The 14,164-nt window shown below is 45.2% G+C and overlaps 1 protein-coding gene across 1 annotated transcript in view; it reads right to left on the reverse strand.

Annotated features, from left to right (window-relative positions):
• Positions 1–1,606: 1,606 nt before the first annotated feature.
• Positions 1,607–14,164, reverse strand: part of LOC112070895 (rho family-interacting cell polarization regulator 2-like) — a gene marked incomplete at its 5' end in the record, with an annotated part of 58,926 nt that continues 46,368 nt past the window's right edge. The window contains 6 exon segments of the mRNA XM_024138347.2: positions 1,607–3,869; positions 3,960–4,050; positions 4,198–4,281; positions 4,463–4,665; positions 5,510–5,806; positions 13,491–13,655. Of these exon segments, the coding sequence (XP_023994115.1) occupies positions 3,769–3,869; positions 3,960–4,050; positions 4,198–4,281; positions 4,463–4,665; positions 5,510–5,806; positions 13,491–13,655 (941 nt within the window).

A 14,164-nucleotide genomic window follows, 5' to 3' on the forward strand; every position in this document is an offset into this window, starting at 1 on the left:
GTATTGTCAATCAGTGTTGCTWCCTAAGTGGACAGTTTGATTTCACAGAAGTGTGATTGACTTGGAGTTACATTGTGTTGTTTAAGTGTTCCCTTTATTTTTTTGAGCAGTATATGTGTGTATTTATATATAGTAGAACTGTAATACAGAAGCCATCTACACTCAATGTACAAGCTGGGGCTGTATAAGTGTTTATACTCAAAGAATTTGATTTTATGGAAAATTATATAAATACCAGAATTCTTTTAATATCCTTGTTAGGGTGTTTTGGTCTCTCTACAGCATTTGGTTTGAAGTGACTGAGGATTTGGGTATTTTGAAGCATCCTGCCATAGACCCTACCAAACCCATTGTTTCACTAATAGAGATTGTAATGGTGGCTAAATAAAGAAAACCAAGCCATATTGTAGGTGGATGTCTCTCAGTATCAATGGATGAATCACTTTTTGTCAATACATTTAAGTATATTTAACAAAATGTAATATTTCTAAATTAAAATATACAATCAATCAAATTATGGTAAATCAGCTTTTTAGTACTAGTGGATTGTACTTTGGGAAAAAAGCTGCACATTTATAGAAAATTAATATTTTTGTTTTACAGAATATGCAAATTAACAATTTTTTTGCAGAATTAAGTCTGTTTTGGTTATTTCCTGTTCCAGATGACATTATTTACATGTCTAAGGATGTTTTTTAGAAGAATAGAGTTGATATTTTGCTATGATTGTTTCTTTTTCTAATAGTGTCTTTTTAATCCATGTAGTGTATGTATGTAAAATATGCGGGTTAATGTGAGTAGAATCTTTAGAGCTGTCCCTAGACACTGATACTGGTCCCTTTATGGGAAATACCATCTGCTGGTTTATATAGCCTCAATCCCTGGCTGAACACTAAAGTCTCCTAAGAAGAAAAACAGTAACGGCTAGTCTAGAGCCATCAAACTCAAACTCTGGACGTCGAAAGCCAGTTCCACTGCATTTTCTGTTTCGCTCTCATCAGGGACTGATTTAGACCTGTGACACCAAATGTGTGTAATTATATAATTCCGGTACAACAGAAAGTCAGCAGGCTCTGGACCTCGTAGGGTAAGCGGTGAATACCCCCTGGTCTTGAGGATGAGTGGGTTATGTTCACTTTCCCACAGCCTCTTAACATCCAGCAGTGACTAACATGTCACTGTCACCTTTGGACACGTTATCACCAGGTATAAACATGACTCTTGTCTCAAGATGATACACCTTTCCTTTCTGTTTGTAGGTTGTCATTTATTTGACTGTCTTTGTGCTCCCTTGTCCAAAATGACAAAACCATGTACGCTTCTGGCTGCAAACCCAAACCATTCATAGCTTGGAAAACACACTGAATATTGATCTGCTTCTTGGTTTTTCATTTATTCAGTTTTGATCACAGGAAGTTGGCGGCACCTTAATTGGGGAGGACGGGCTCGTGCTAATGACTGGAGCGGAATGGGTGGAATGGTATCAAATTCATGGTTTAATGAGCCGTCCTCCCCTCAGCAGCCTCCACTGGTTTTGATACTAGGCTAAAACATTAATTAAATCATTACTCTCCAATAAATAAAACAATCGGCCAACATATTATTCATAATGCAAAAATAAACTTTATTGCCACTTTCATTGAGCAGGGGAAATGGATGTAGAATTGAATGCAGTCAGTACTGAAGCTATGTAACATGTCCTTACTGTGTGCTTTCTGATTCACCATATGTGAAGACATAATGCAGTGTACTTACATGAAATATGATCAATGTCATAACGTTTCATTATTCTGTCTGATGACTTGGGAGTTGAATAGAAGCAACATTAATTCATCACTGGTTACTTTTAGCACAAAGAAAGATGGAGACCGCTGCATCGTGGAGAAAAAATATATATTATTAGAGGAGTTATTGAAGTAACGAGTATCATACCCAAATACTGTAATGCTATTCACGTCATGGGAGAAACAGGCATTGTTACTCAAAATAAAGACCATGATCAACATACACCAGGCCAAACTCAAAGCCATCTTCAGTTTTAGTAACAACTTTCACACGTTTTACAGCTTTAATATACAAAAGAACAAATATTATTTCACATATTACCGCCTAAAACACACCTTTTCGTATCGTAATGGCTTTTGGACAGTGCGGTTGGAAGCCGAACTAATGTCACAGGATTAAGATGATAATTCTGATGGTTGTTCTTTGTAGGTGAGCCTGGGTGTAGTGGTTAAATCAAATCAAATGTATTTATATAGACCTTACATCAGCTGATATCTCACAGTGCTGTACAGAAACCCAGTTAAAGTTATCTTCAGAATACATTGACTTTTCATTTTCAGGCTTTCCTTGCGTAATGAAGTAACATTTCTTCTTTACTGTCCCATTCATTTGGGGAGGGGGGCGACACGCTATCTGATTATATTCGTAAATCCTCCAAATAATATCAGCCATCCATCTTAATGTACAAATACATTTAAAAGAGTGAAAAAAAAATTATATTTCCAGTAACGTTTTTATGTAAGCAAGATCATGCCCATGTTAATGAGTTCTTTTTTTAATTAAACTTTTAAAAAATCAAACATGAGCAAAAAAAACACCAAATATACAACTTTTACATGTGAAATAGTATCTGCATGCTGCCCTCTTACTCAAAAGTAAATTAAAATTAAATAATATTAGAATCACAAATGTGATGTAAATAAATTAAGTAAAACACTTTGTTATGCTGAAGAAGCACCGGACTCAGTAGTATAGAAACAACTGGCATAAAAAGCTAGGCGGAGCGCTATAGCCTCAGTCCTTGCCGATTTGAAGCATCACGCCCTTAGACAGGCCCTTGGTTCTGCACTGTACAGTTATGGAGAAAGTGCATTCTCATGTCATACTAACTATCCCTGACTCACACTCACTCCTCGAGACCATTCGTACCTGCTTCCAATTAAACAAATCATGATCAGATCTCACATCAGTTCCCAGCAAGCAGACGTTCAAACAATGTAGATCCCAGGCATGTAGAGAACTTAGAATAGTTTGAAAGGCAGTCCAAGTATGACTCTCTCTTCATGTTGTGCATGTTGGAGTGAGAACATTGCTTACAGGTACCTACTATCTAGGGATAGTATGCATGCTGATGACTTGCGAACGTTGCTTTTAACTACCTCCTTCCGAGCGATTTGACTGTCATTGTCCCCTAAATGATCTTCCATGGCACCCTCTGGCAGAAAGTGTTCAAACTGTCTGTAAAATCCCTGAATCTCAACAGTAAATACCAGAAGAACAAAAGACCAAATCCATCCAGTTCAGAGTATAATGCTATGACATTTACATGTCTGCCACAGTGCAATTCGAAAAGCGCAAATAACCTTTTGTCTAATGAACGTCACCTACTAAAACAAATGAATAGCAGTTATATAAGGATATCATAAATCAAACACAGCCGTGATAATAATCATGATAATCATAAGTTATGATGGTGAAGATGCTCTGTCTGTGCAGTGAGAGATGGTTTAATAGTGGTGGTCAGAGAATGGACAGTTAGGATTTACACCAGTCTGTTGATAAGAATGAGACGTGGCCCTTCGATGTTTAGTTGGACTCCTCTGCGTCGATGCGGCCACTCCCCCTAGCTGTGTCCATTTAAACGCATGTCCAGTCTGCATGGCTCAAAGCACAGGCACAGCGGGTAGGGGGGTTGTTCTAGGGGGGGTCGTCCCCCTCCTGTGGATGTGATGCTCCTAGGTTAAGTTAGTTAGTCCTGTGCTTTCAGAAGGCGGTGGTGACGGCGTTCCCTCGCCGCGTCCCCAGTCGTACCATCTCTCTGGGCATCGTGTCCAGCTGCTCATATGCCAGACGACCCTCCTCACCTGTATAACAGTCAATCAAATTCATCTTGCTCAAAACAGACGTTGATTGGGCTAAAATGTACAGAAGATTTTTGTCAAACTGTCACTCACCGAAAGTGAGCAGGGTTTCTATGGCAACATGGCGAAGCTCCTCGTCTGCCGAGTCACACAGTGATACCACCGCCCGGAGGCTCTCTACTGCCTGAGATGGAGAAAGAAARAGAGGGGTTTGATAACCGGTGTAATAGGAGATCCTCTCGCTTCAGAGAGACGTCATAATAAGATGCATCATGAATATGAAGGGGAAATGTCGGTTGTTCTATAGCTAAAAGTGAAAAGCTACACTGACCTGTAGACAGCTAAGAGCAGCACAGGCAGACCTTTGGGTTTGAACTCCAGACTCCCACAAGGCCTGTGTGTAGCAATCCACCGCCTGTAAAGACACACAGAAACACAAATGAACAAACTCAAGTTACTGCCCTGTCATAGCACCTGTCCAGTATTCTAGGCAGGCTTAGTGACCTTGACAGACAAATGGTGTTTATATTAGGGCTGGGTTTACTTTAGCCTGAGCGGGTCAGGGATCAAGCCTACTGACACACACACACACTGACCTTTGACCTGAAGGGTGTGTGTGAGGAAGCGGAGGTTATGTAGGCAGCTGCAGCCTCGCTGAGCTGGGYGTCTTGGTGGGAGAGGAGGGAAGCCAGGGCCCTGAGGGTCTGCTGCCGGGGACACAGGCCGGTGTGTGAGACCTCTTCTAGTTCCTTTAGACAACGCTCTGAGTCGCCACCACTCAGGCCCTCCGCAAACACAGCTGAGGGGAGGACAAAAATAATTAACTCACAGGTACTTAACAAGCTAGTTTTTTTCAGTGGACCATGTTTGGACCCCCTCACATGCTGACTACGCCGGGCAAACGTGCGTCCGCCTTCGCGCGCATGTTGATTTTGACCATCCACACCAGACGTGATCAGGACACGGAGGTAGAAATATCAAACTCTGAACCAACTATTTTAATTTGGGGACAMGTCGAAAAACACATGAAACATTCATGGCCATTTAGCTTGCTAGCTTGCTGCTGCTAGACCATTTATCCTGGGATATAAACATTGGGTTGTTCATTTATCCTGAAATATACTCTACCCTTTTTTTCTGGATCTTTGTATAATTTTGATCCATTTTGAGTCACACAAAATCGTGTGTTCTCTACTCTTGACAATTAATCCACAGATAAAAGGGAAAACCTAGTTAGTTTCTAGTAATTGTCCCAGCGTCGTGCGGGTTAGGGGAGGGTTTGGCCGGGGTAGGCCATCATTGTAAAATAAGAATTTGTTCTTAATTGACTTGCCTAGTTAGATTATTTTATTTCTCTTCCTTCTTTTGTGGACTTTATATGGAGTTTGGCAACCAACTTTGAAGGTGTATTACCATCAACTATACTGGACTATGGACCTCAGTTCATCTTTCAATCAACCACGTGGGTATATACTKCTAAAAACCAATGAGGAGATGGGATGGGCGGGACTTGACGTGAGTCACGAGTCAAAAATTGAACCAAGTTGTATTTTAGCGCCTGGCTACGCAGACGCACGTGAGCAGTTTGGATGAAATGATTGAATAACACGTACGTCAGAATGTGTGTTGGTCCTGAGTCTTACCTTCTCTGGCCACCTGCAATAGGTGTTCCTCCATGTCCTCCACGCTGTGCTCTGAGACGTAGCTGTGGAACTGAAACACTGTGACCACGTCCTGGGACAGGGCCGAAGGGGAGACCACGTCCTGGGACAGGGCCGAAGGGGGGACCACGTCCTGGGACAGGGCCGAAGGGGGGACCACGTCCTGGGACAGGGCCGAAGGGGAGACCAAGTCCTGGGACAGGGCCGAAGGGGGGTGGCAGGTAGGGGAGGAGGCCAGATCACTCCTGTCCACCATCTCACTCACCACCAGCCGGATCACTGGGGAGGGAAGAGAGAGGCATCCGTGTGAGATATATACAGTGACAGGACTGAGACAGCTGTGTGAGATATATACAGTGACAGGACTGAGACAGCTGTGTGAGATATATACAGTGACAGGACTGAGACAGCTGTGTGAGATATATACAGGGACAGGACTGAGACAGCTGTGTGAGATATATACAGGGACAGGACTGAGACAAAAGCTGTTGAATCTACATACAGGACAGGACTGAGACAGCTGTGTGAGATATATACAGTGACAGTACTGAGACAGCTGTGTGGGATATATACAGTACTGAGACAGCCGTGTGAGATATATACAGGGACAGGACTGAGACAGCTGTGTGAGATATATACAGGGACAGGACTGAGACAGCTGTGTGAGATATATACAGGGACAGGACTGAGACAGCTGTGTGAGATATATACAGGGACAGGACTGAGACAGCAGTGTGAGATATATACAGGGACAGGACTGAGACAGTAGTGTGAGATATATACAGTGACAGCTGTGTGAGATATATACAGTGACAGGACTGAGACAGCTGTGTGAGATATATACAGTGACAGGACTGAGACAGTAGTGGTGAGATATATACAGTGACAGCTGTGTGAGATATATACAGTGACAGGACTGAGACAGCTGTGTGAGATATATACAGTGACAGGACTGAGACAGTAGTGTGAGATATAACAGTGACAGCTGTGTGAGATATATACAGTGACAGGACTGAGACAGCTGTGTGAGATATATACAGGGACAGGACTGAGACAGCAGTGTTGAGATATATACAGTGACAGGACTGAGACAGCTGTGTGAGATATATACAGTGACAGGACTGAGACAGCTGTGTGAGATATATCAGTGACAGTACTGAGACACGTGTGAGATATATACAGTGACAGTACTGAGACAGCTGTGTGAGATATATACAGGGACAGGACTGAGACAGCAGTGTGAGATATATACAGGGACAGGACTGAGACAGCAGTGTGAGATATATACAGTGGGGCAAAAATGTATTTAGTCAGCCACCAATTGTGCAAGTTCTCCCACTTAAAAAGATGAGAGAGGCCTGTAATTTTCATCATATGTACACTTCAACTATGACAGACAAAACGAGAAAAAAAATCCAGAAAATCACATTGTAGGATTTTTTATGAATTTATTTGCAAATTATGGTGGAAAATAAGTATTTGGTCAATAACAAAAGTTTATCTCAATACTTTGTTATATACCCTTTGTTGGCAATGACAGAGGTCAAACGTTTTCTGTAAGTCTTCACAAGGTTTTCACACACTGTTGCTGGTATTTGGGCCATTCCTCCATGCAGATCTCCTCTAGAGCATTGATGTTTTGGGGCTGTTGCTGGGCAACACGGACTTCAACTCCCTCCAAAGATTTTCTATGGGGTTGAGATCTGGAGACTGGCTAGGCCACTCCAGGACCTTGAAATGCTCTCTTACGAAGCCACTCCTTCGTTGCCCGGGCGGTGTGTTTGGGATCATTGTACTGCTGAAAGACCCAGCCACGTTTCATCTTCAATGCCCTTGCTGATGGAAGGAGGTTTTCACTCAAAATCTCACGATACATGGCCCCATTCATTCTTTCCTTTACACGGATCAGTCGTCCTGGTCCCTTTGCAAAGAAAACAGCCCCAAAGCATGATGTTTCCACCCCCATGCTTCACAGTAGGTATGGTGTTCTTTGGATGCAACTCAGCATTCTTTGTCCTCCAAACACGACGAGTTGAGTTTTTACCAAAAAGTTATATTTTGGTTTCATCTGACCATATGACATTCTCCCAATCTTCTTCTGGATCATCCAAATGCTCTCTAGCAAACTTCAGACGGGCCTGGACATGTACTGGCTTAAGCAGGGGGACACGTCTGGCACTGCAGGATTTGAGTCCCTGGCGGCGTAGTGTGTTACTGATGGTAGGCTTTGTTGCTTTGGTCCCAGCTCTGCAGGTCATTCACTAGGTCCCCCCGTGTGGTTCTGGGATTTTTGTCTCACCGTTCTTGTGATCATTTTGACCCCACGGGGTGAGATCTTGCGTGGAGCCCCAGATTGAGGGAGATTATCAGTGGTCTTGTATGTCTTCCATTTCCTAATAATTGCTCCCCCAGTTGATTTCTTCAAACCAAGCTGCTTACCTATTGAGATTCAGTCTTCCCAGCCTGGTGCAGTCTACAATTTTGTTTTCTGGTGTCCTTTGACAGCTCTTTGGTCTTGGCCATAGTGGAGTTTGGAGTGTGACTGTTTGAGGTTGTGGACAGGTGTCTTTTTACTGATAACAAGTTCAAACAGTGCCATTAATACAGGTAACGAGTGGAGGACAGAGGAGCCTCAAAGAAGAAGTTACTGGTCTGTGAGAGCAGAAATCTTGCTTGTTTGTAGGTGACCAAATACTTATTTTCCACCATAAATTTGCAAATAAATTCATAAAAAATCCTACAATGTGATTTTCTGGATTTTTTTTCTCATTTTGTCTGTCATAGTTGAAGTGTACCTATGATGAAAATTACAGGCCTCTCATCTTTTTAAGTGGGAGAACTTGCACAATTGGTGGCTAACTAAATACTTTTTGCCCCACTGTATACAGTGACAGGACTGAGACAGCTGTGTGAGATATATACAGGGACAGTAGTGTTGAGATATATACAGTGACAGGACTGAGACAGTGTGTGAGATATATTCAGGACAGTAGTGTGAGATTATACAGTGACAGGACTGAGACAGCAGTGTGAGATATATACAGTGACAGTAGTGTGAGATTTACAGTGACAGACTGAGACAGCTGTGTGAGATATATACATGACAGGACTGAGACAGCTGTGTGAGATATATACAGTGACAGTGTGTGAGATATTACAGACAGGACTGCAGCTGTGTGAGATATATACAGTGACAGAGGTGAATTACAGTGACAGTAGTGGTGTGAGATATATACAGTGACAGGACTGAGACAGCAGTGTGAGATATATACAGTGACAGGACTGAGACAGCGTGTGAGATATATACAGTGACAGTAGTGTGAGAATTATACAGTGACAGTATGTGAGATATATACAGTACAGACTAGCAGCGTGTGAGTATACAGTGACAGGACTGAACAGACAGTGTGAATGTATACAGTGACAGTAGTGAGACAGCTGTGTGAGATATATACAGTGACAGGACTGAGACAGTAGTGTGAGATATATACAGTGACAGGACTGAGACAGCTGTGAGATATATACAGTGACAGGACTGAGACAGTAGCTGTGAGATATATACAGTGACAGAGTGAGATTACGTGAGTATTGTATACAGTGACAGGACTGAGACAGTAGTGTGAGATATATACAGGAACAGTAGTGTGAGATATATACAGTGACAGGACTGAGACAGCAGTGTGAGATAATACAGTGACAGTAGTGTGAGATATATACAGGGACAGACTGAGACAGCAGTGTGAGATATATACAGTGACAGTAGTGAGACAGCTGTGTGAGATATATACAGTGACAGTAGTGTGATATATTATACAGGACAGTGTGAGACAGCTGTGTGAGAGTATATACAGTGACAGTAGTGTGAGATATATACAGTGACAGGGACTGAGACAGCTGTGTGAGATATATACAGGACAGTAGTGTAATATAACAGGGACAGGACTGAGACAGCGAGTGTGAGATATATACAGTGACAGTAGTGTGAGATATATACAGGACAGGACTGAGACAGCAGTGTGAGATATATACAGGACAGGACTGAGACAGCTGTGTGAGAATATACAGGGACAGGACTGAGACAGCTGTGTGAGATACAGGGCTAGTGGAGCATGAGATATATACAGTGACAGCTGTGTGAGATATATACAGACAGGACTGAGATAGCTGTGTGAGATATATACAGTGACATAGTGAGACAGCAGTGTGAGATATATACAGGACAGCTAGTGTGAGATATATACAGTGACAGTAGTGTGAGATATTACAGGGACAGGACTGAGACAGCGTGTGAGATATATACAGGGACAGGACTGAGACAGCAGTGTGAGATATATACGGACAGTAGTGTGAGATATATGACAGGGACAGTAGTGTGAATATATACAGGGACAGTGTGTAGATATATACAGGACAGGACTGAGACAGCTGTGTGAGATATATACAGTGACAGGACTGAGACAGCAGTGTGAGAATATACAGTGACAGTAGTGTGAGATTTACAGTACTGAGACAGCTGTGTGAGATATATACAGTGACAGGACTGAGACAGCAGTGTGAGTATAGTGACAGGACTGGACAGCAGTGTGAGAATTACAGTGACAGTAGTGTGAGATATATACAGGGACAGGACTGAGACAGTAGTGTGAGATATATACAGTGACTACTGCACTACACACCATGGTGTAATTATATATGCAGCATTGACTAAGTCGCTTTGGATAAAAACGTCTGCTAAATGACATATTTTATTATATTATATAACCAATCAGACTTAATCACAAAACACACCATACTTGTCATACACTTTGTATAGAATATATATATATATATATATATATATTATATATATACAAAAGTATGTGGACACCCCTTCAAATGAATGGATTCGGCTATTTCAGCCACACCTGTTGATTGATTGATTTAATTTATTAGACCATTTTTTAAATATACATAAGGGTGCTCCAGCCGGTGACACCTCCACATACAATGTAATCATAAGATAAAGCTTAAAGGTATATTTCCATTGGGGTCCTTTTGGAGGGGGGGGGGGGGGTGCAGCAAGGTTAGGCGGCAATTGCAGTGCAAACAATGAGACCAAATTGTTGTTTATTTCATAAATTGAGGTAAGTAGTCCAGGTTAATTTCCTAATAAACAACTCTGGACAGGTACAATCTCCCTGGTCTCACATACCCTTAATATATACAGCAGGTACATCCCCTGGTCTCACATACCCTTAATATATACAGCAAGCAATCCCTAATATACAGTGCATTCCCAAAAGCATTCACAGCCCTAGACTTTGACATTTTGTTACGTTACAGCCTTATTCAAAATTTATAATTTTTTTAACCCCCCCCAATCTACACACAATACCCATAATGACAAAGTGGAAACAGGTTTTCCAAAATGTTTGCAAATTTATAAAAAATAAAAACAGAAATACCTTATTTACAAAAGTATTCAGACCCTTTGCTATGAGAACTTCAAAATTGAATCAGGTGCATCCTGTTTCCATTAATCATCCTTGAGATGTTTCTACAACTTGATTGGAGTCCACCTGTGGTAAATTCAATTGTTTGGACATGATTTGGAATGGCACACGCATGTCTATATAAGGTCCCACAGTTGACAGTGCTGTCAAAGCAAAAACCAAGCCATTGAGGTCGAAAGAATTGTCCATAGCGCTCCGAGACAGGATTGTGTCAAGGCACAGATCTGGGAAGGGTACATAAAAAAAAATCCTTGAGTGACCCGCCAGAGTCCGGACCTGAACTCGATCGAACATCTCTGAGAGAAATGAACACCTGTGCAGCGACGTCCCATCCAACCTGACAGGAGCGGCGCTCCCCATCCAACGGACAGAGCGACGCTCCCCATCCAACCTGACAGAGCGACGCTCCCCATCCAACCTGACAGAGCGACACTCCCATCCAACAGGACAGAGCGACGCTCCCCATCCAACCTGACAGAGCGACGCTCCCCATCCAACCTGACAGAGCGACTCCCCATCCAACCTGACCAGAGCGACGCTCCCCATCCAACCTGACAGAGCGACGTCCCATCCAACCTGACAGAGCGACCTCCCCATCCACCGACAGAGCGACGCTCCCCATCCAACGGACAAGACGGCGCTCCCCATCCAACCGACAGAGCGACGCTCCCCATCCAACAGGACAGAGCGGCGCTCCCATCCAACCGACAGAGCGAGCACCTCCCATCCAACCTGACAGAGCGACGCTCCCCATCCAACCTGACAGAGCGACGCTCCCCCATCCAACCTGACAGAGCGACGCTCCCCATCCAACCTGACAGAGCGACGCTCCCCATCCAACCTGACAGACGACGCTCCCACCAACCTGACAGAGCGACGCCCCATCCAACCTGACAGAGCGACGCTCCCCATCCAACCTGACAGAGCGACGCTCCCCATCCAACAGGACAGAGCGGCGCTCCCCTCCAACTGACAGAGCGAGCTCCCATCCAACCGACAGAGCGACGCTCCCATCCAACCGGACAGAGCGACGCTCCCCATCCAACCTGACAGAGCGACTCCCCATCCAACCGGACAGAGCGACGCTCCCCATCCAACCTGACAGAGCGGCGCTCCCCATCCAACCTGACAGAGCGACGCTCCCCATCCAACCGACAGAGCGACGCTCCCCATCCAACGACAGAGCGACGCTCCCCATCCAACCTGACAGAGCGACGCTCCCCATCCAACCTGACAGAGCGACGCTCCCCATCCAACCTGACAGAGCGACGCTCCCCATCCAACAGGACAGAGCGACGCTCCCCATCCAACCGAACGAGCGACGCTCCCCATCCAACCTGACAGAGCGACGCTCCCCATCCAACAGGACAGAGCGACGCTCCCCATCCAACAGACAGAGCGACGCGCCCCATCCAACCGACAGACGCACGCTCCCCATCCAACAGACAGAGCGACGCTCCCCATCCAACAGGACAGAGCGACGCTCCCCATCCAACCGACAGAGCGACGCTCCCCATCCAACAGCGACAGAGCGACGCTCCCCATCCAACGGACAGAGCGGCTCCCCATCCAACCTGACAGAGCGCACGCTCCCCATCCAACCTGACAGAGCGACGCTCCCCATCCAACCTGACAGAGCGACGCTCCCCATCCAACAGGACAGAGCGACGCTCCCCATCCAACCAGACAGAGCGACGCTCCCCATCCAACCTGACAGAGCGACGCTCCCCATCCAAACAGGACAGAGCGACGCTCCCATCAACAGGACAGAGCGACGCTCCCCATCCAACAGGACAGAGCGCGCTCCCCATCCAAACGGACAGAGCGACGCTCCCCATCCAACAGGACAGAGCGACGCTCCCCATCCAACCTGACAGAGCGACGCTCCCCATCCAACCGACAGAGCGACGCTCCCCATCCAACCGGGACGAGCGACGCTCCCATCCAACAGGACAGAGCGACGCTCCCATCCAACAGGACAGAGCGACGCTCCCCATTCCAACGCGTACAAGAGCGGAACGCTCCCAGCCACCTGACAGACGACGCTCCCCATCCAACCTGACAGAGCGACGCTCCCCATCCAACCTGACCGAGCGACGCTCCCCATCCAACCTGAAGACGACGCTCCCCATCCAACAGGACAGAGCTTGTTCTCGCTTTGTCATTCAGGGGTATTGAGTATGGGTTGATGATGAAAAAATATCTAATCAATATTTTAGAATAAAGCTGTAACGTAACAAAATGTGGAAAAAGTCAAGGGGTCTGAATACTTTCCTAATGCACTGTATAAAAAATAAAAATCACAATATGATACTCAATTGGCGTACTAAAATGGAAAAAGGAATGAATAGACCATTTCAGTTTTCACATAGAAATAAGCTGCATTTGCATAGTACTGTATGTTGGACACACATAGTTAAAACACAATACAGTAGTTATACATTTTAAGACATATAAAGAAAAGTGCCTACCTGTGTCAGCTGCGGTGTGTGGGTGTCTCTCCTGCAGTGGGCCAGTGTAGCAGTGGTGCATGTGRTTGAGCACCCGGTCCAGCGTAGCGTGGAACAGTGCACCAGAACCACTACACTCCGACCACAGAGCCATCCGAGCAGGCCGCTCCGCCAGCCCTGGGAGCACTGAGAGAGAGAGGACACTATTATTAGGTTATAGATAAATGTGTAAGTCAGAAAGACGAAAACACACTGCTCGGTGAATTAGTCCCCTCAAGTCCCACTCCTCCTGTGAGACTCCCGAGTGGCGCAGTGGTCTAAGGCTGTGCCACTAGAGATCCTGGTTCGAGTCCAGGCTCTGTTGCAGCCGGCTGCCACTGGGAGACCCATGGGGCGGCGCACAATTGGCCCAGCGTCGTTCGGGTTAGGGGAGGGTTTGGCCGGCASGGATGTCCTTGTCCCATCGRACACTAGCGACTCCTGTGGCGGGCCGGGCGCAGTGCATGCTGACACAGTGTTTCCTCTGACACATATGTGCGGATGGCTTTCGGGTTAAGTGGGCATTGTGTCAAGAAGCAAGTGCGGCTTGGTTGGGTTGTGTTTCGGAGGACGCGTGGCTCTCGACCTTCGTCTCTCCCGAGTCCATACGGGAGTTGCAGCGATGAGACAAGACTGTAACTACCAATTGGATACCA

Source organism: Salvelinus sp. IW2-2015, unplaced genomic scaffold, assembly GCF_002910315.2.
Source record: "Salvelinus sp. IW2-2015 unplaced genomic scaffold, ASM291031v2 Un_scaffold1453, whole genome shotgun sequence".
Taxonomy (NCBI): Eukaryota; Metazoa; Chordata; class Actinopteri; order Salmoniformes; family Salmonidae; genus Salvelinus; species Salvelinus sp. IW2-2015.